At 37.8% G+C, this 15762-nt stretch overlaps 1 protein-coding gene across 1 annotated transcript in view; it reads right to left on the reverse strand.

Moving 5' to 3' along the window:
• Positions 1-15547, reverse strand: part of LOC139124166 (ceramide synthase 1-like) — an 88322-nt gene extending 72775 nt beyond the window's left edge. The window contains exon 1 of the mRNA XM_070690312.1: positions 15256-15547. Coding sequence (XP_070546413.1) covers positions 15256-15519 — 264 coding nt within the window. The 5' untranslated portion in view covers positions 15520-15547. The remainder of the gene's footprint in view (positions 1-15255) is intronic.
• Between the last annotated feature and the right edge of the window lie 215 nt (positions 15548-15762).

Here is a 15762-nt window from a genome sequence, read left to right on the forward strand (position 1 = left end):
ATTTAGGGGGGATTTCACCAGTTCATGTGTTCTACTTGTTACTCTAAGGTGTGACTGGCACCGTTTCATATGGGGGCGAAACGTGGGGCTAGTCCCCCCCTTGACAAATTACTATAGGGTACCAACATGTCAACAGAGGGGGAATCCTCCATCTTCCTGTCCAGATGAAACACTGCATACCACACTACCAGGACTACATTGCAAAGAATTTTATTTTTCAGATGTACAGCCATTACTAGAGGACAAAAGCCATGCATTACTGTATGTCACAGAGTCAACAGTTCCTGATGTAAACTATCTGAGAAATTTAGGCGATACACGTACTGACAAAAGCAGAAATCACAGACTATTCAAACTGAGAGAATTGGGCAAATATTTGCCGGTGAGTCACTTGGCTTGCACTCAATGCAGAGTGAAACTTGCCCTGAAACACTGCAAGGAGGAAATAAAGCACTGATTTAATTTCTTAGTGGAATTCACTGTATTTCCTAATCTGGGAAAACAGCCTTCAAGATACTGTGTGCCATTGTACAAGCCCTTTGCCGATTGTAGGGAGCTTTTTCAAGGTTTTCACTTTATTGGATTTTGTTGAAGGTTTCATTAATTTAGTGCTGATGAAATCTCAAAAAATACCCATAATTCAAGAAAAACCAACCAGCAATAGAAACTGTGATAGTCAAAAAATAGACTTCCACATTGAAACCACTGGCAATGAATAGACTACCTGATCCAGTTAGTAGAATTTTATGACACTTGCAAGTAGTTTGATCGGCAAATCTGCAAAAATTTTTCAGATCTGTACTTTCAACTAACTTCACTCCAAATGATCATTGTAAATATGCACCCACTAAGAGAAGATATAATTCGTTCTAGAACAGTTGTAGTTTTTAAACTCTCTCTCTCTCTCCCTCTCTCTGAACACCTGAAGAAACACAGCCTGACCTCTGGTCATGAAAACAATTACATTCTCTTAAAGGGTCCATTTCATAGCTTTGTGGAGCAACTAGACCCCCTAAGACTATGTTGTTTTGCTAAACTGTCCTGTGTAAGTTCCTCTACTCTTCAGATTTGCCAGCTTGGACATCTCATGAAAACTAAACATACCATATCACATTGATTTCCCACTGACAGGCGACAATTTATAAGGGGAGGGGGATTTACCCCTGCACCCCTGATTTCAAGGGAATAGTCTGGTCCATATCATTCTATGTGATTGGGCTGTACCAAAGTAGGAATGGACTATAAATTATTTGACTTTTTTATTAAGTATTAAAATTTATATATTTATAGGTGACCATATCAGATTTTGAATATAAAGTCTTCCGCACTATCTTTATCTGCGATTATGAACTTTGTGAGGTACATGTTAAATTGTGAGCAAATATTTGTAGACGTAATACAAAACTGGACATTTCTGTTTTATGTTGGAATAAAGCTTATCATTCAATTAGAATTTCCTCTTGCCATGTAAACAGTTTCCATTGTGTAAACTGAAGTGAACGAAAATAGAGACAGTCTTTTACAAAATCTATGCCAAAATAAAGAGCTCACAATGGACAGGGGTTTTTGAAGGATGAATCCTGAATGAGTATGAAATTTTGTTTTGTGACGACAAAGTACGTAGGAGAGCGTTGCCGGATGTGAAATAGAAAGAAAGTGAGACGAGTGAGTGACCTGTGCGGGTGGTTGGAAATCCGCAATGTGTGCCCAGAATTTGAGTCGCAGCATTTCCATGCATGCAGCCATTCTGTGCCTCGCCAACTCATCTACTATTTCCACTTCAATGATAGTTTTTGCCGTTTCAGAAGAGTCAGTTCATAAATCAGCTGATTCTGCTCATGTTATGGTAGAACGCACATCTGGGACAGATATTCGGACTCTCAAACTTTCAAAACATTCTTTCGTCCTACCACATGTGGGGGCTCATTTGGAGGAAATGAAATTTTTACCGACTTCAGTCAACAACATCGTGTCTACTCTTCATCACAAAATCTATCAGGTTTTCAGGTTTTCTTAGGGACCTCCCTGGCTTACAATCTACCTGACCCCCTAGAATTGTGGTGATTAGTTCAATTTTTCATTGCGGACCCAGTATGGTTCAGTCTTGTCCCTCGTTTTACAGCGACAAGGCTGTTTGTATACAGACAGTTGATAATGTTACAAATATTAGGTGTGATTGAATCATGGGTGGAGAATGCATGTCTTACATAAGAATTTTTCTTCAAACTTATAAATACAGTTTATCTTCCAAGGATCAACACATGGTTAATAATGATATACACGTTTGTGGAATTTTTAAAATCAAAAATCAAAAATTAGACACTATCATACAGAATGGTGCAAAACACATACAGATAGATTTTAACACTGACATACAACACCCCGACTAGTATTTGAAAGACATAACCTGTCCCCCTCTTCAACTTGGTCTAACCATATTAATATCAACAGTTTGGCTCAATCCAAATGACAAAAATAGGGATGAAAGGTTATTCCAAAGGGAACAATTGCTCTTTACAGGAACTGTCTCCAGCTGCATGATATCATTAGTTTCTATTTATAGCAGTTCTTTTTGATTTTTCATATTTATATAAATGACACTTTAAAATGTCAACCATTAGCTGCGTATGATGTGCTAGTAGAAAAAAAAGACTTCAAAAATTAGACTAACCTTTTAAAAAGAAACAGTTAGCACAAAATGACACATTTATCTTTCCAAACTTTTAATTTTCAATCATTTTTAATATAATTACCTGAATATTAATTTTCACAATCTATCAAAATGACAAAATTAGCTGCAGAGTGATACACTAATTACTCATGTCTGAAAAATTTATTTTAGATCGATGTTCTTTGGTTCAAAAGTGTGCCAGGTTTGAAAGTTAATGGCTTCAAAATATCACATATGGCTTCAAAATTGACATGTAATACTTAACTTGTTTAATTCAGAACAGTAAACGGGGCTTCACAAATGTCAAATTTCCAGCGAAGCAAGATAATCATATTTTGCCACAAAATTCACATGCTTGGATGAATCCTATCCGAAACAACTGCAAAACTAGGCTTCAAAATTTTGCACTTCCTGAAACCATTTTTCAAAAAATTTCATGAAAATGGTAACAGATACTGAATTTTTCTTTCTCCACAATTGTAACATGTCTCCAATCTGATACCCTGCCATCCCTAATTCAAAGTGGACATATCCATCCACTGCATTGGTAATGGAACAGGGCTGTTCCACTAAACCAGATGTCCAAAGAGTAACCTTGGCTTTGACAAGATTTGTAGACCCTGTCGACACTAATGACATGCCAATAATTATTACACGCAGGAATGCAAGTTCAAGGTGCCTGAAGGTTATATTTAATTTTAATATTTTAAAAAGAAATATTGCTATTTAAAGTTCAAGGTTATTGTGTTTTGTATTAATACTCATAAACAAAAGATGGAAATCAGTCAGAGTGTTTCAATGATAAAACCTGACATGTCAAAAGAAATTCCTTCGAGGGAGGTGGGGGACAGGGGGTGTCAAAGTTCGAATCATTTTCCCTACATCTCAATTGCAGTTAGTATATGTCAACCAGGGGGTGTACAACCCCTACCCTGCCAAGTCAGTGGAAATTGAATGGGTTTTTACAATAGATGCTGGCATTCATGGTCTGTTATTATGCCAAGTCAGTTAGATCATAGACCTTAAAACGGAAGGACAGGCAACTGCCAGAAAAGACAAAGAAACTTGCGTGTTTACCCGTACGATCTGGGTTATAATCCTCTGCGCAGTTATGTAAACGCAAAACACGTCACGTGATGACACAGTGACGTCTTGGCAGCACTGGAGCTACACAGAAGACGCTATACCTGTGCTGTCGAGTCAAGTCACATTCTGTTCCGGGGTCTAGTTCACGTTGTTTTCAAGCATTGTATTACCCATTGATTTTTACAGACAATTTTGCTACCATTTTCGACAGATGAGTCACTATTAGGTATATTTATTGTTGTTGTTTTTTGTAATTCCCGTCAATTCATGATCGAGTCGGCAAAGTTAATTTTGCAATCTAATCATTGTACACCCCTGATAACTCTTCCGTTTATTTCTGATTCATGTGTAATGCTGTAAACTTTCTTTTACTTCATTATGTACTTCTTGCACTTCGGCACTGTAGTATTTTTAAAAACTCGTGCGTCTTCAGCCCGATCGGCCATTGTTGTTTACGAAGCGACTTCATGTTTCAACTGAAAATTTCATACCCTGTCATATTTCTCTGCTGTAATGATAATGCATGTCAATGATAGTAAACGTTTCAACGTTAGGTATTTCGTCAACTGACTAGTATTTTGCGGGGCAAATCATGTTTACATTGTAAAACTTGTACCAAATTCACCAAATTTGTACCAAATTCACGTGCAGGCATCTCCAGCTCGATCGGCCATCATGATTGCTGTTGATGGACGATCTTTTTGTGCGTTTCAACTAAGTAATTTTTTTACCCTCTTAATAATGCATGACAGTGCTAATGTACGTTTCTACGTGTCTTATATCGTGGATTGAACTAGTATTTTTTGGAGGAAGTCATGCGTACATTTGTAAAACTAGGACTATTCACGCGTCTCCGACTCAGTCGGCCATTGTTGTTTACAACACGACATTTTGTGCGTTTCCTCTGAGTAATTTTTCGTACCGTCTCATGTTTCTCTGTTGTAATAATAATGCATGACAGTGCTAACGTACGTTTCTACGTGTCTTATTTCGTGGTTTGAACTAGTATTTTTAGGAGGAAGTCATACGTACATTTGTAAAACTAGGACTAAATTCACGCGTCACCGACTCAATCGGCCATTGTTGTTTACAACACGACATTTTGTGCGTTTCCTGTGAGTAATTTTTCTTGCCGTCTCATGTTTCTCTGTTGTAATAATAATGCATGACAGTGCTAATGTACGTTTCTACGTGTCTTATTTCGTGGTTTGAACTAGTATTTTTGGGAGGAAGTCATACGTACATTTGTAAAACTAGGACTAAATTCACGCGTCTCCGACTCAATCGGCTATTGTTGTTTACAACACGACACTTTGAAATTAGACGCGAAGCTTGAGCATGCGCTGATCGCAATGTTGTAGTGATTAACATAATCTCGCGTCTGACAAGCCTCTCAAATCACGGGAATTTCCGTGAGCTTGCGATACGAGAGATAAACAGTTACGTTTGTTTATGTTAATGAGTGTTCAAGTTTTTCACGGATTATAACCAGGATTACATGAAAGAAAATAGCTAGTGCCTGTCCTTCCGTTTTTAAGGTCTATGGTTAGATTCAACCATACATGTATGCATTCATAATCCAGCTAAGTCCAGAGACACAAAACCTTGTCTAGGTGGATTTTTAGACTTGGTTCAAGTTCTGATTATGTGAAATAACGTCATTTCAGCAGGTTATAGTGCATTGATGGTGATTTTTCTGTGAGGCATTGTGAGTGAGACGATTGCAGGACTATCAGAACTACAGTCTTCGCATCTGATCTTGCGGTGCGTTTGTGCATGCATGGAGTGAACGCTATCGGCAGTAAGTTTCTCCAGTGAATCTAGCAATGACACCACTATGTCACAGTCAGAAAAAACAGTCGCGATTTCTCCCCTCCATCGAAATTCACCAAATTAATTTTTATTCAAAGACTTGAACCAAGTCTTAGTCTCAGAATGCTAAACTTGGAAAATCTATGATACATTCTTGTACTTGAGATATGCTCAAAGTAGGATAAAATTGGTTTTACTTCAACATCTCTCTTTAGTGACGGCAGAATGGCCATGACAGATCCGACCGTAAATTGCTGAAACTTTATCGGAAAACGTTCAAAAACAGCAAAAACCAAAATCTCTCTGAAAGAAAGAATATTTCACTCTCGACTTTTATCAAACCTGGGGCTAAGCCGACCTTCTGAGTTGTTTAAAATATCTGTGTGAAAGCCATGCTGTCGGGGGACAACCTCGCTTTTTATCAGCTACACATGCCGATACAATGTGACTTTCTAAAGCCTGCAGCTACATGAAAGCATTTCTCAGCAAATCATTGAAAATTCAGTATGACATTCTGCTTGCGAGACAGACATAAACTGATAGTACTACATAGGCTGACTTGGGGAAATCAAGACATTTCAATTCCGTTCAATATTAAATGATTACTGATAACTGACATTAAATTTTACAGCTCTTTTGTAACTAATGTTTATTACAATTTAAAACGTTATTGAATATCTTGGAACATGGAAGAAAAATGACATTACAATATAATCTGCCTCAGGGATTGACAAACGGACTCTCAAACTTTTACAATTTACTTTTCTTTTCCAGTGTTCAACTTGTGTGGGTTCATTTTGAAGCTCTTGGAGAAAATAGGTTTTCACTGGTTTTCAATAGTAAATTGTGAAAATCAAATATTTAATTTTTCCCCATAAAGTTTGTGGATTGACCATGAGGATACAGGGACGATGGTCATTTTTCAAGTGTTAATAAATATTGAGTAATTGGTTTCTCTAACACCAAATTTTGTGCAGTGACCTTGATTTTTATTCTTGATTTCAACTGGGAATTGTTTAAATTTTCCTTGCAGAAAGTTTGAGCAAAATTTTTAATTTTGAGGCACGTACTGCCCTAATTAATTTGCCTCCTCATTACTGTGTACAAAGATCAAACTTCACAATAAAACAATGTGGTCTATTTAAACTTTGATGATAAAAATTCTGAAAACTGGATAACTGCATTGTCATTTCTACTTTATCAGCAACCGTTCTACACTGATTTTTTTAATGTAATTTTCCCCAAAAAATTACGAAAAATGATGAAATTTGAACCCAAACTCAACGTTTATCATCTGATAGGTACAGTTATAGAACCAATGCATCGATTGACATTCTAGAAATAAATATTTACAATTGAAATATCAACAAGACTATAAACTTTTGCTTGAATTTTGAACAGTTCCCTTTGAAATAAAGAATAAAAATCTGGGGTCACTGAAAAAAATTAATCTTTGAGTACTGTAATTTTAGTGTAATTTAGTGTAAATTCTAGTGCAACATTTTAACAATTTTTATGATTTTTTCTGGAATTTTTTTATAATTTTGGATCAAACGGACATCACATTTCATTGGCTACAGGTTTTCAGCAAAATTTTGGCAAAAATTTGAAAAAAATTTGACTGGAGTACATTTTATAAAGGCAACAAATGTTGTCATCGGCGCTCAAAGGTTTAATATAAACAATGAACTCTGAACCCTTCATGGAAGTGTATCATCTGAGGTATTGCACCCACGTACCGGTACTTATCATAACATTTCTAAACGTCACAGTACTAAAGTTTTCCGACCCATGTCCTCTTCCCTTTCCTTGCCATGTGATCATCAACATTTCAATTATCGACTAACGAAGCATTGTTTTTATGCAACAATATAACCCTCCTGACCTATAATGGATGAAAGCAAACTTTGCACGACATAAGTACCGGGCGAAGCAAAGTTCATTATGGAGTGCAAAGCGTACTTCAGTCCATCATGGTAATAGTGCGTCATTGTTACATAAGATTGTGCAAAAAATGTTGAACAGTCACTCCAGGTACAAAGTGTAAACTGTAATCACCATTTTGGACATATTTCTTCAATCTGTGAATTCCTAAATAAAGCACGGTTACTGTGTTGAAAACTGGAACAAAGTCACCTCACATCCCAGTGGGCAACATGAATAGTGGACAGCCTGAGGAAAATATAGTTCAAGCTTCTGATCTCAAAAGTCACAACAAGAATTTATTTTTGTTAATTGGGCTGGTAACTGTTTAATTTCACATATTCTGCAAGAAATATTTACCATCCAAAGGTGACAACGGAACATGCGGAAGGCGCTGGAGGACCATTTGCTGTATGTATGGTGCTAGGATTCACCTCAGGGACGGATATTCTGACTCTAAAACTTTTACAACGCTGTTTTGGTCTACAAGTACTACTTGTGGGGACTCGTTTTGAAGATCACAGACCGATGAAAGTTCCCATCGGCTTATTTTTTTTGAAAATCAACAATTTAATTTTTTCCCATTGTGTTAACACAGGGACAAAAACCATTTTTAATTTCAAAAGTTGGTAAATATTGGGTAATTGGTTTTTCTAGTATCGAATTTGCATGTAGTGACCCTTGATTTTGATTTTTGATTTCAAAAGGAATGATTTTAAGTTTCCTTACAGTAAGTCGGAGCAAAAGTATACCACTTTCAATTTTAAGGTTTAACATCTTCAACAACTAGTATTTATGTGTGCGCTCAAAGCTTTGCAAAGACATTCAAACATACTGTGATAGTGCAAAGATCACCATGTTTGTTGTACTTTATAGCTCCTTCAAGTGGTCCATGATAATTCAAAATTTATTTTTTATATGCTTTTAAAGGATTCACGAGGTCACAAATGTTTACGTCGCCACGTTACTACACATTCTAAATACTTTCTCTGCATGGCTACCCTGAGTCAGAGTATATATGCCCGGATAATTTATAAAGTGTGGATGTAAAGAACAGACAACAGTGGAAAAAAGATATTTTAGTTTGTAGAACATGTAGTTTGGGTTAGAAAATAAACCTGGCACTATCAGTTAGGATAATTTATTTCATAACCGGCAAATCACAGTTTTACTACTGAGATTGTTTAACCCTTTGAGTGCTGTAAATTTTCTCACCAAAATTTTAGTGCAACATTTTATGAAATTTTCTGTAATTTTTTTTATTATTTTGGACCAAATGGACATCACATTTCATTGGCTACAGTTTTTCGTCAAAATTTTGGCAAAAATCTGAAGAAAATTGACAGGGGTACATTTTATAAAGGCAACAAAATTGACTTTGGCCCTAAAAGGATTAAAGAATCCACTTATCTTAAAACAGTACACTTAATTTAAAGGTTGGGTCATCTGATAATCTGACCAAAGACTTGTCTACCCCACTCAAGAACATAGTTTGGCCCAATCCTATCTTTTCCAGTGGAAAGGTTGGACCTATGTACATGAAAATGGGTGGAGAAGGGTGACTCCTGAAACGGTTAAGATGGACATTGTATGTCTGTTGAAACTGAATATGAATCAGACTGGAAAAGGATTTCTGCTGAAAAAGCCTTTTAAATCCTTTTCCCTCCAGGTTCATTGCCACTATCAGGTCAAGTCATACTCAAGAAAAACGAGGGTCTATGGTCAAGTTTGGTTAACAACCGTAACGTCACCAAAAGTACCACATACTTATCCACTAACTTCACAAATTGAAGAACCATAAGAAATATCAATTAACAATTTTCACTTACTTTTCACGCAGCCACATACAACTTGTTGATTTTTGTTGAGTTGACCTGGTACTGATAGAGTATGTCAGAGCCGTGTGTGTCAATGTTTGTGAACAAATAATTTGTGGCTGAAAGTTGTATGAATATCAGTCTCAATGGGGACCCTTATGTGCGAAGTTCGTTTTTAAACCCCCCACTCAATTATCAGATTTATCTAATATAAATATTATTCACTTGATGAAATATTCAATGGAAAACAAAAGAATGACAAAATGTTAATGGGCTATTGACACATTCGCTAATGTGAGAACCTGAGATTGAGAAGGGCGCCTTTAAGAAATAAATATTATAATTATTAGTATTACTAAGTTCAGACAGATTATAGTTGAGGAAACCTCCCCCCTTCATAGTATATAGGGCCAACCTTCTCCTAGGAAATGACATGAGGTCAGAATTTTGTTTGTATAAGAAGCATACAAGCTATCCCTGGCTTGTGGCAGTAACATTTCCTGTGTGTTACTTTCTCCCAGCTGAGACAGAAAGCTCAGTGACCTTACATGACCTTGAGCTAATTATAGTACTAGTGTGTGCACCATCTGGTTCAGTCAAGATGGAAAGCTGGGGATATGGAAAATAAAGTACAGCTGTAGCTATAAGCTGGTGCACTATATAACTGTTTGCGTTGCTTTTATTTTTGGTTTTTATACCGGAGCCCGATAGCTGTATATTCAGTTTTGGATGGCCTAATATTTATATTTCTGTATGCCTGTATGAACAAATAATTATTACTTCTGTCCCACATGTGCTATTCATAGGTTGCCATCCAGAGTAATATGCACATACCTGCTTTATTTGTTTAACTTCCACTTTAAGAACACAGGCGTTTTTTTTCTTTTCAACAACATGTAAAATTTAAGCTAAAATGTGCCTTGGGGACACATATTCAGACTCAAATGTTTACTGTGGTTTTCTCGACGGCTGCTTGTGAGGAGACATTGCGGAACCTGAGATTTGTTTCATTTTTGGGGGGAGGGGAATTGGATATGGTTAAACAAGGGGGATATTTACCATTTTTGAATTTAAAAATCAATACATTTGTCTACCTTGTACAAAAATTTGCACTCCTCATTTTAATTCTTGATTACGAAAGAAAATGCTTCACAGGTTCATTGTGGAAAAATTTGAGCAAGTTTGAAACTTTCAGTTTTGAAGTGAACACCACCATAAGTGTGTTACAACAATAAAATTACAAAAAACACTTCCTACTGATATCTTAAGTTCTATAAATAAAATTGTCATCAGCTGGTGCAGAGAATATTGTAATTGGTCGGCTAAACGCATGACACTTCTGGTTTTATTTCCCTTTTTGTTTCCAAACCACGCCAGGCAAAGACATCATTTACCCCGCTCATTGGTGTGGTTTGTTCCACTTTTATTGTTTCCCATGGCAAACTTGGGCCAGCTACACTGGAAAATAGCAAGCAGAGTCAAGCAGATTTTGTGTTTGTTTAAAAACCTGAGAATGGTGTATTTTAATAAATAGCTATTTTGCATAAATTTGCATTGCAAAAAACAGAGAAACCATTTTTTATTTTAAAAAATACAGTATTTCCTAAGTACACCTGAAAAAGTGTTTATAAGCCATACAAAAGGTTGTGAACTGTGTGCCAGTAGAAATATCTAATTTTGCAAGTTTATAAAAATTTATCTCCATTCACATACTAAAGTTGTGTATTGTCTTCCTTTTTGACCTTAAATATTTGCAATTACAAAGTGTCACCTTTACAAACACTACAGAAAGGATTGGTATACAATGTTTTGTTGACAAATTGAGTTGCTGTATTGACTAGTATTACACAGTCAATAATAACACTGGATATCATACACATACAGGCTATCAAACAAGCAATTTGATATGACTGGAGGAGTACAATATGAAAAAAGAAATGAAATTACTGGAAAACACACACCAAAAGTTACAGCTGCTTTGAATAGCTTTTATATAAATCAAATACAACAGGACTAGGAACAAGGAAGCACTTTTTGTTGACAAAACTCACTCTTAGAATCTCAAAAAGTCAACAATATGACCCCTGCTCAGCTGGAAATATGTAACAAGAAATTTAAGCTTACTTCAAAAAAATGGTGGTTGAAATTTGAACACTTTGCTACCATCCAATCTAGAACTTTCATAACTGATACGATTAGATCATTTATTCATTTGCAAATCTATATTTATTTATTTTTTTGTTGCAACCCTTTTAAAACAGGGGCTCACTAAAAACATTAGGAGCAGCAAATTACACAGGGCACTGGAAATGCAAATAAAAGTTACAGAAGAAATAGCTGAAAAAATCTAACAAACTATTCTGCCATGTCAAGAAATCTTTTTTTGAAAGTCATGTCAGATTGTTTAACCAATCAGCTTCTTATCGTGCCTGTCAATCATTCGACAGTATGCAAATTACACAGAGTCAGCAGATCAGAAATAGCACACAGCTTGAAGGATAGGAAATGCTTTGAAACAAATTAACTCTGGACACAGAATCTCCAGAACTTCTGTATCCTGTGTTTCAATTTAATCTAATTTGGACAATCCTGATGAGTCAATACCGCCCCTAGTTAAATTCGACACTATCCTCGTCATTGATCACTCATTGAACGCACCTCGGGCACAACATTCAGACTCTCAAACTTTTACATTCTCTTCTGATCTACCACATGTGAGGGTTCATTTTAAAGCTCTTGGTGAAAGAAAACTTTTCAATGGCTTAGTTTTTCGAAATTCAATAGTTTTTATTTTTCGCCATAGAGTTAACACAGGGATGGCGGCCATTTTGAATTTCTAATATCAGTAAATCTTGGGTAATTGGTTTCTCTAGTACCAAAATTTGCATGGTGACCCCCTGTTTTTATTCTTGATTTTGAAAGAGAATGATTGAAAGATTCCTTGAGGAAAATTAGAGCAAATGTTTAAGTCTTTCACTTTCGAGGTGCATACTCATCTTAAGAAATTCAATGGAGCCTATTCCACTGAAAATTTCCAAACCAAATCCACTCACACAGATACCATATATTCAGAAAAAATTTTTTACGACTTTCATGATACAAGCCTGGGAAACGGGTCTCAACTATGGATACTTCAAAAAAGTACAATGAACTCTATTCTTTTTCAAAACACGATTAACACTTTAGTCTCTCAAAATATCTACCGATATTGAATTATTATCATTGCTAGGTGACAAGGTGCCATTCGATATCATGAACACACTGGATTTTAATACTTTAAAAAGTATGTTGTTATGCATATAACTTGAATTTTTTCCTTTTACTGACTCAAATATTAAGAATACTGTACAACATCTGTGCATTTCACAATTCACCTGCGATGGCTGACATTACAATGGAGATACAAGAATTGTACCTCCTTGATACTACCAGTGACTGAGAATGGTATTATTCATGGTGGTTGCAAGAGCTCAGCCAGCTAGTCTGTGGGTTCCACATCATCAAGGACACTGCCAGCGACAGCAAAAATTTTACTGCTGAAATTCCCTGCAACTGTGAGTAAAATATTCTGCACTTTCTGAGACAAATTTCAGAATTCCTGATAGTTTGCTGTATCAGTGTTAAAGCCTGGCATGTGGAAAGCAATGGTTGTACATGGGATTTTCTTGGGTTAAAAAGCACTGTCACTCCACAAATTTTTGTGGGGTGACCATGATGAGAGAAACTCTCCACTCTGGCAACAATGGTGTGTCAAATTAGCTCAGAGGATACAGTTGCTGTCTCTCAATAATAGCAATTTGGCATCTGCAGAATTTGATGGTGAGGGAGGAATATAGAGCATGATGAAGGCGAGATCGTTCGCTGACACATTCCTGTCCAGAGACAATGTCACAATAGCAGGTTTAAACTAGCAAACACGTCTGAATATCATTTGCATACATGTTCAAAATGACCTACCACTGCCTATTGTGAGGTCAACGACATTGTCTGGCCATTGTCTTTTGTGAAGTGTCGGGACGATCGAATTTCCATGGAGCGAGCACATCTTGAACTAAACCACGTACAACGACAGCAGCACGTGATACAGCTTGTATTGACATTTTCTAGCCTTTGGAATGGAATGGCATATTCACATGCAAAACTATTTTGCCCCATAATCAAGAGCCCGCTCCAAAAACAGACAGCTTTGCACGGGGGGGGGGGGGGGGGGGGGGTTCACGGGGGGGGGGGGTTTCACTTGCACTGAAGACAGACGGCCTTGGGAGTTGTTGTTCAAAGCACACGAGGTCAGAGATTTCGTAAACAAACTTGCAAATGGTGGAAGGGTCAATGAGATTCTTTATAGTTTTCGCTTCTCCTGAAGATGAAACAGCCATGAGGGGTCATGCTCCTTACTATATCAAAACATTACTACCACTTTTTAGAACAGCTAGATCGCATAAAACTTCTGGCGCTTCACACATAAAATGACGACCGTCCCTTCAAACAATCGCAGTACATTTCCAACACTTTTCAGAAATCTTATCATGACTGGAGTCTGGACAAGTGGACTTTAGTTTAATGAAACTATCACTGTCAGTCGCTCACGTATATTTGACATTTGCACACCTGACACTGCTCGCTCGTTTGCTGTTCCACAAAAAATGTACGTCTGATCACCATGGAGGTACCTCCATGGTCTGACTGCGTCGGTGTGCTCATCAAATTTTTATCATTTACTCTTGCAAGGCTTTCGCAAAATTATTTCTCGCTATGTATGTTATGTAACACCAGTATGATTTGTGAAATTTGCCATATCTCTGCGCAAACACGAATTATCCAAGTACGGTTTACCTAAGAGTCACATGTTGAGATAACGGAGACAGTTTCTAGACGTTTCGGCACCAAGTCGTTTCGGCCCAAGACGTTTCGGCCTCTCGATTTCAGGCCCAAGTCGTTTCGGCACCGCGACCCAAGACGTTTCGGCACTGCTCAGGGCTATCTGAGGGAACTAGTGCTGGAGCGTAATGTTGCACATCCAAGCACTAAAAGTAGTGTCAAATAACATTCATGTAGGCTACATCGTGCTTCACTTTGTGAGAACATAGTAAGAGACCGTAAGAAAAAAACTTCATATCATTTTCAAATCTGTGACACAAGTTTTAGCATGCAATAGCCGCCGACACGGCAGATGTTTGAAAGCGGTGCCAAAACAGCACGGCAAATGTCACACAAATGCACAGAAAAGTACTGGTCAGAACGCAAAGGTCACGCTTACGAATATGACCGGTCAGTCAATTACTAAATAGTTTGAAAACAAATCGAAACAGGGATGCCGAAACGTCTTGGGTTGTGGTGCCGAAACGACTTTGGGCCGGAAATTGCGAGGCCGAAACGACTTGGGCCGAAACGACTTGGTGCCGAAACGACCAGTTATAACGGAGACAGGTCGGTGCAGTGTGTACTTCAGATAACCTGTTCCAGTTTTGAACGTAAAAAATGGATGAACCATCACTGACAATACATCCTGGATGGTGTAAACATTACCTCACACGGGTGCGAGATTTAGGACACTGTTCAAAAAATAAATCGCGGTTCACTTGTCGCTACAGTCGAGACAATCGATACCTGTAATTTGTGTCGGTCTGACTATGAAGGTAGACGCTGCTGGGCTCCATGGTATGTCTGGTGAGTGATTTACAGCGACAGAGGGACAGTGTAGAGCCCGGCAAAAGCTGTATACGATACGGTACTTTGCGTAAATGGCACATCTGTATGTACATCAACGCAGTTGACAGAGACCATGTGACTTGGGTTGGGGAAAAGTCATCGACCGACATGCAGCGAAGGCAAGCGCAGATTTGACTCAAATCCAACAGCCATGTAAACCATACGATCGGCCTTGCGGCTGTCTGCCTAAACCATATTAATGTCTGTGACCAGAACTTCGTACAAACGCAAACTCACCTGAAAAAACATGCCAGTCACTGCGTACCGGAGAACGGTCCAAAACACGGCAAAGCCCAAAATAAGACCCGCGTCCATGGCCGAGCAGTAAAAGTGACGGAATTGGGCGAAGTAATTGAAGTTTTCGGGAATTTCGTTCAGTAACTGAAGCTGGCATGGTATGACGGCTTTCACTAGCCCTATGTAGCTGGGCATGGGCAGGCTATCGTCATCTTGGCCCGTGGTACGGAGCCCGTATACTTCACTATCTGCATCTGCTGCCATTTTGTCAGTCACTGTTGTGAGCCACACATCATATCAAGACAGACGTCGAGTGATACCATTTTGCCCTATTTTTGGGGGTGGCCGACTCAACAGTCGCTAAAAATCTGCAATATTTGCCGCCCCCAACCTTAATCATATGGTTGGATAGTCAGCATCGTCATTTTCTGTAGTGGACGACTACTTGAACCTAAATCCGCCGGACTTCAAATGTTCTGTCAACAAATTTCATGAGTGGAGCGGCGT

The sequence above is a fragment of the Ptychodera flava genome, assembly GCF_041260155.1.
Source record: "Ptychodera flava strain L36383 chromosome 23 unlocalized genomic scaffold, AS_Pfla_20210202 Scaffold_23__1_contigs__length_28996876_pilon, whole genome shotgun sequence".
NCBI lineage: Eukaryota > Metazoa > Hemichordata > Enteropneusta > Ptychoderidae > Ptychodera > Ptychodera flava.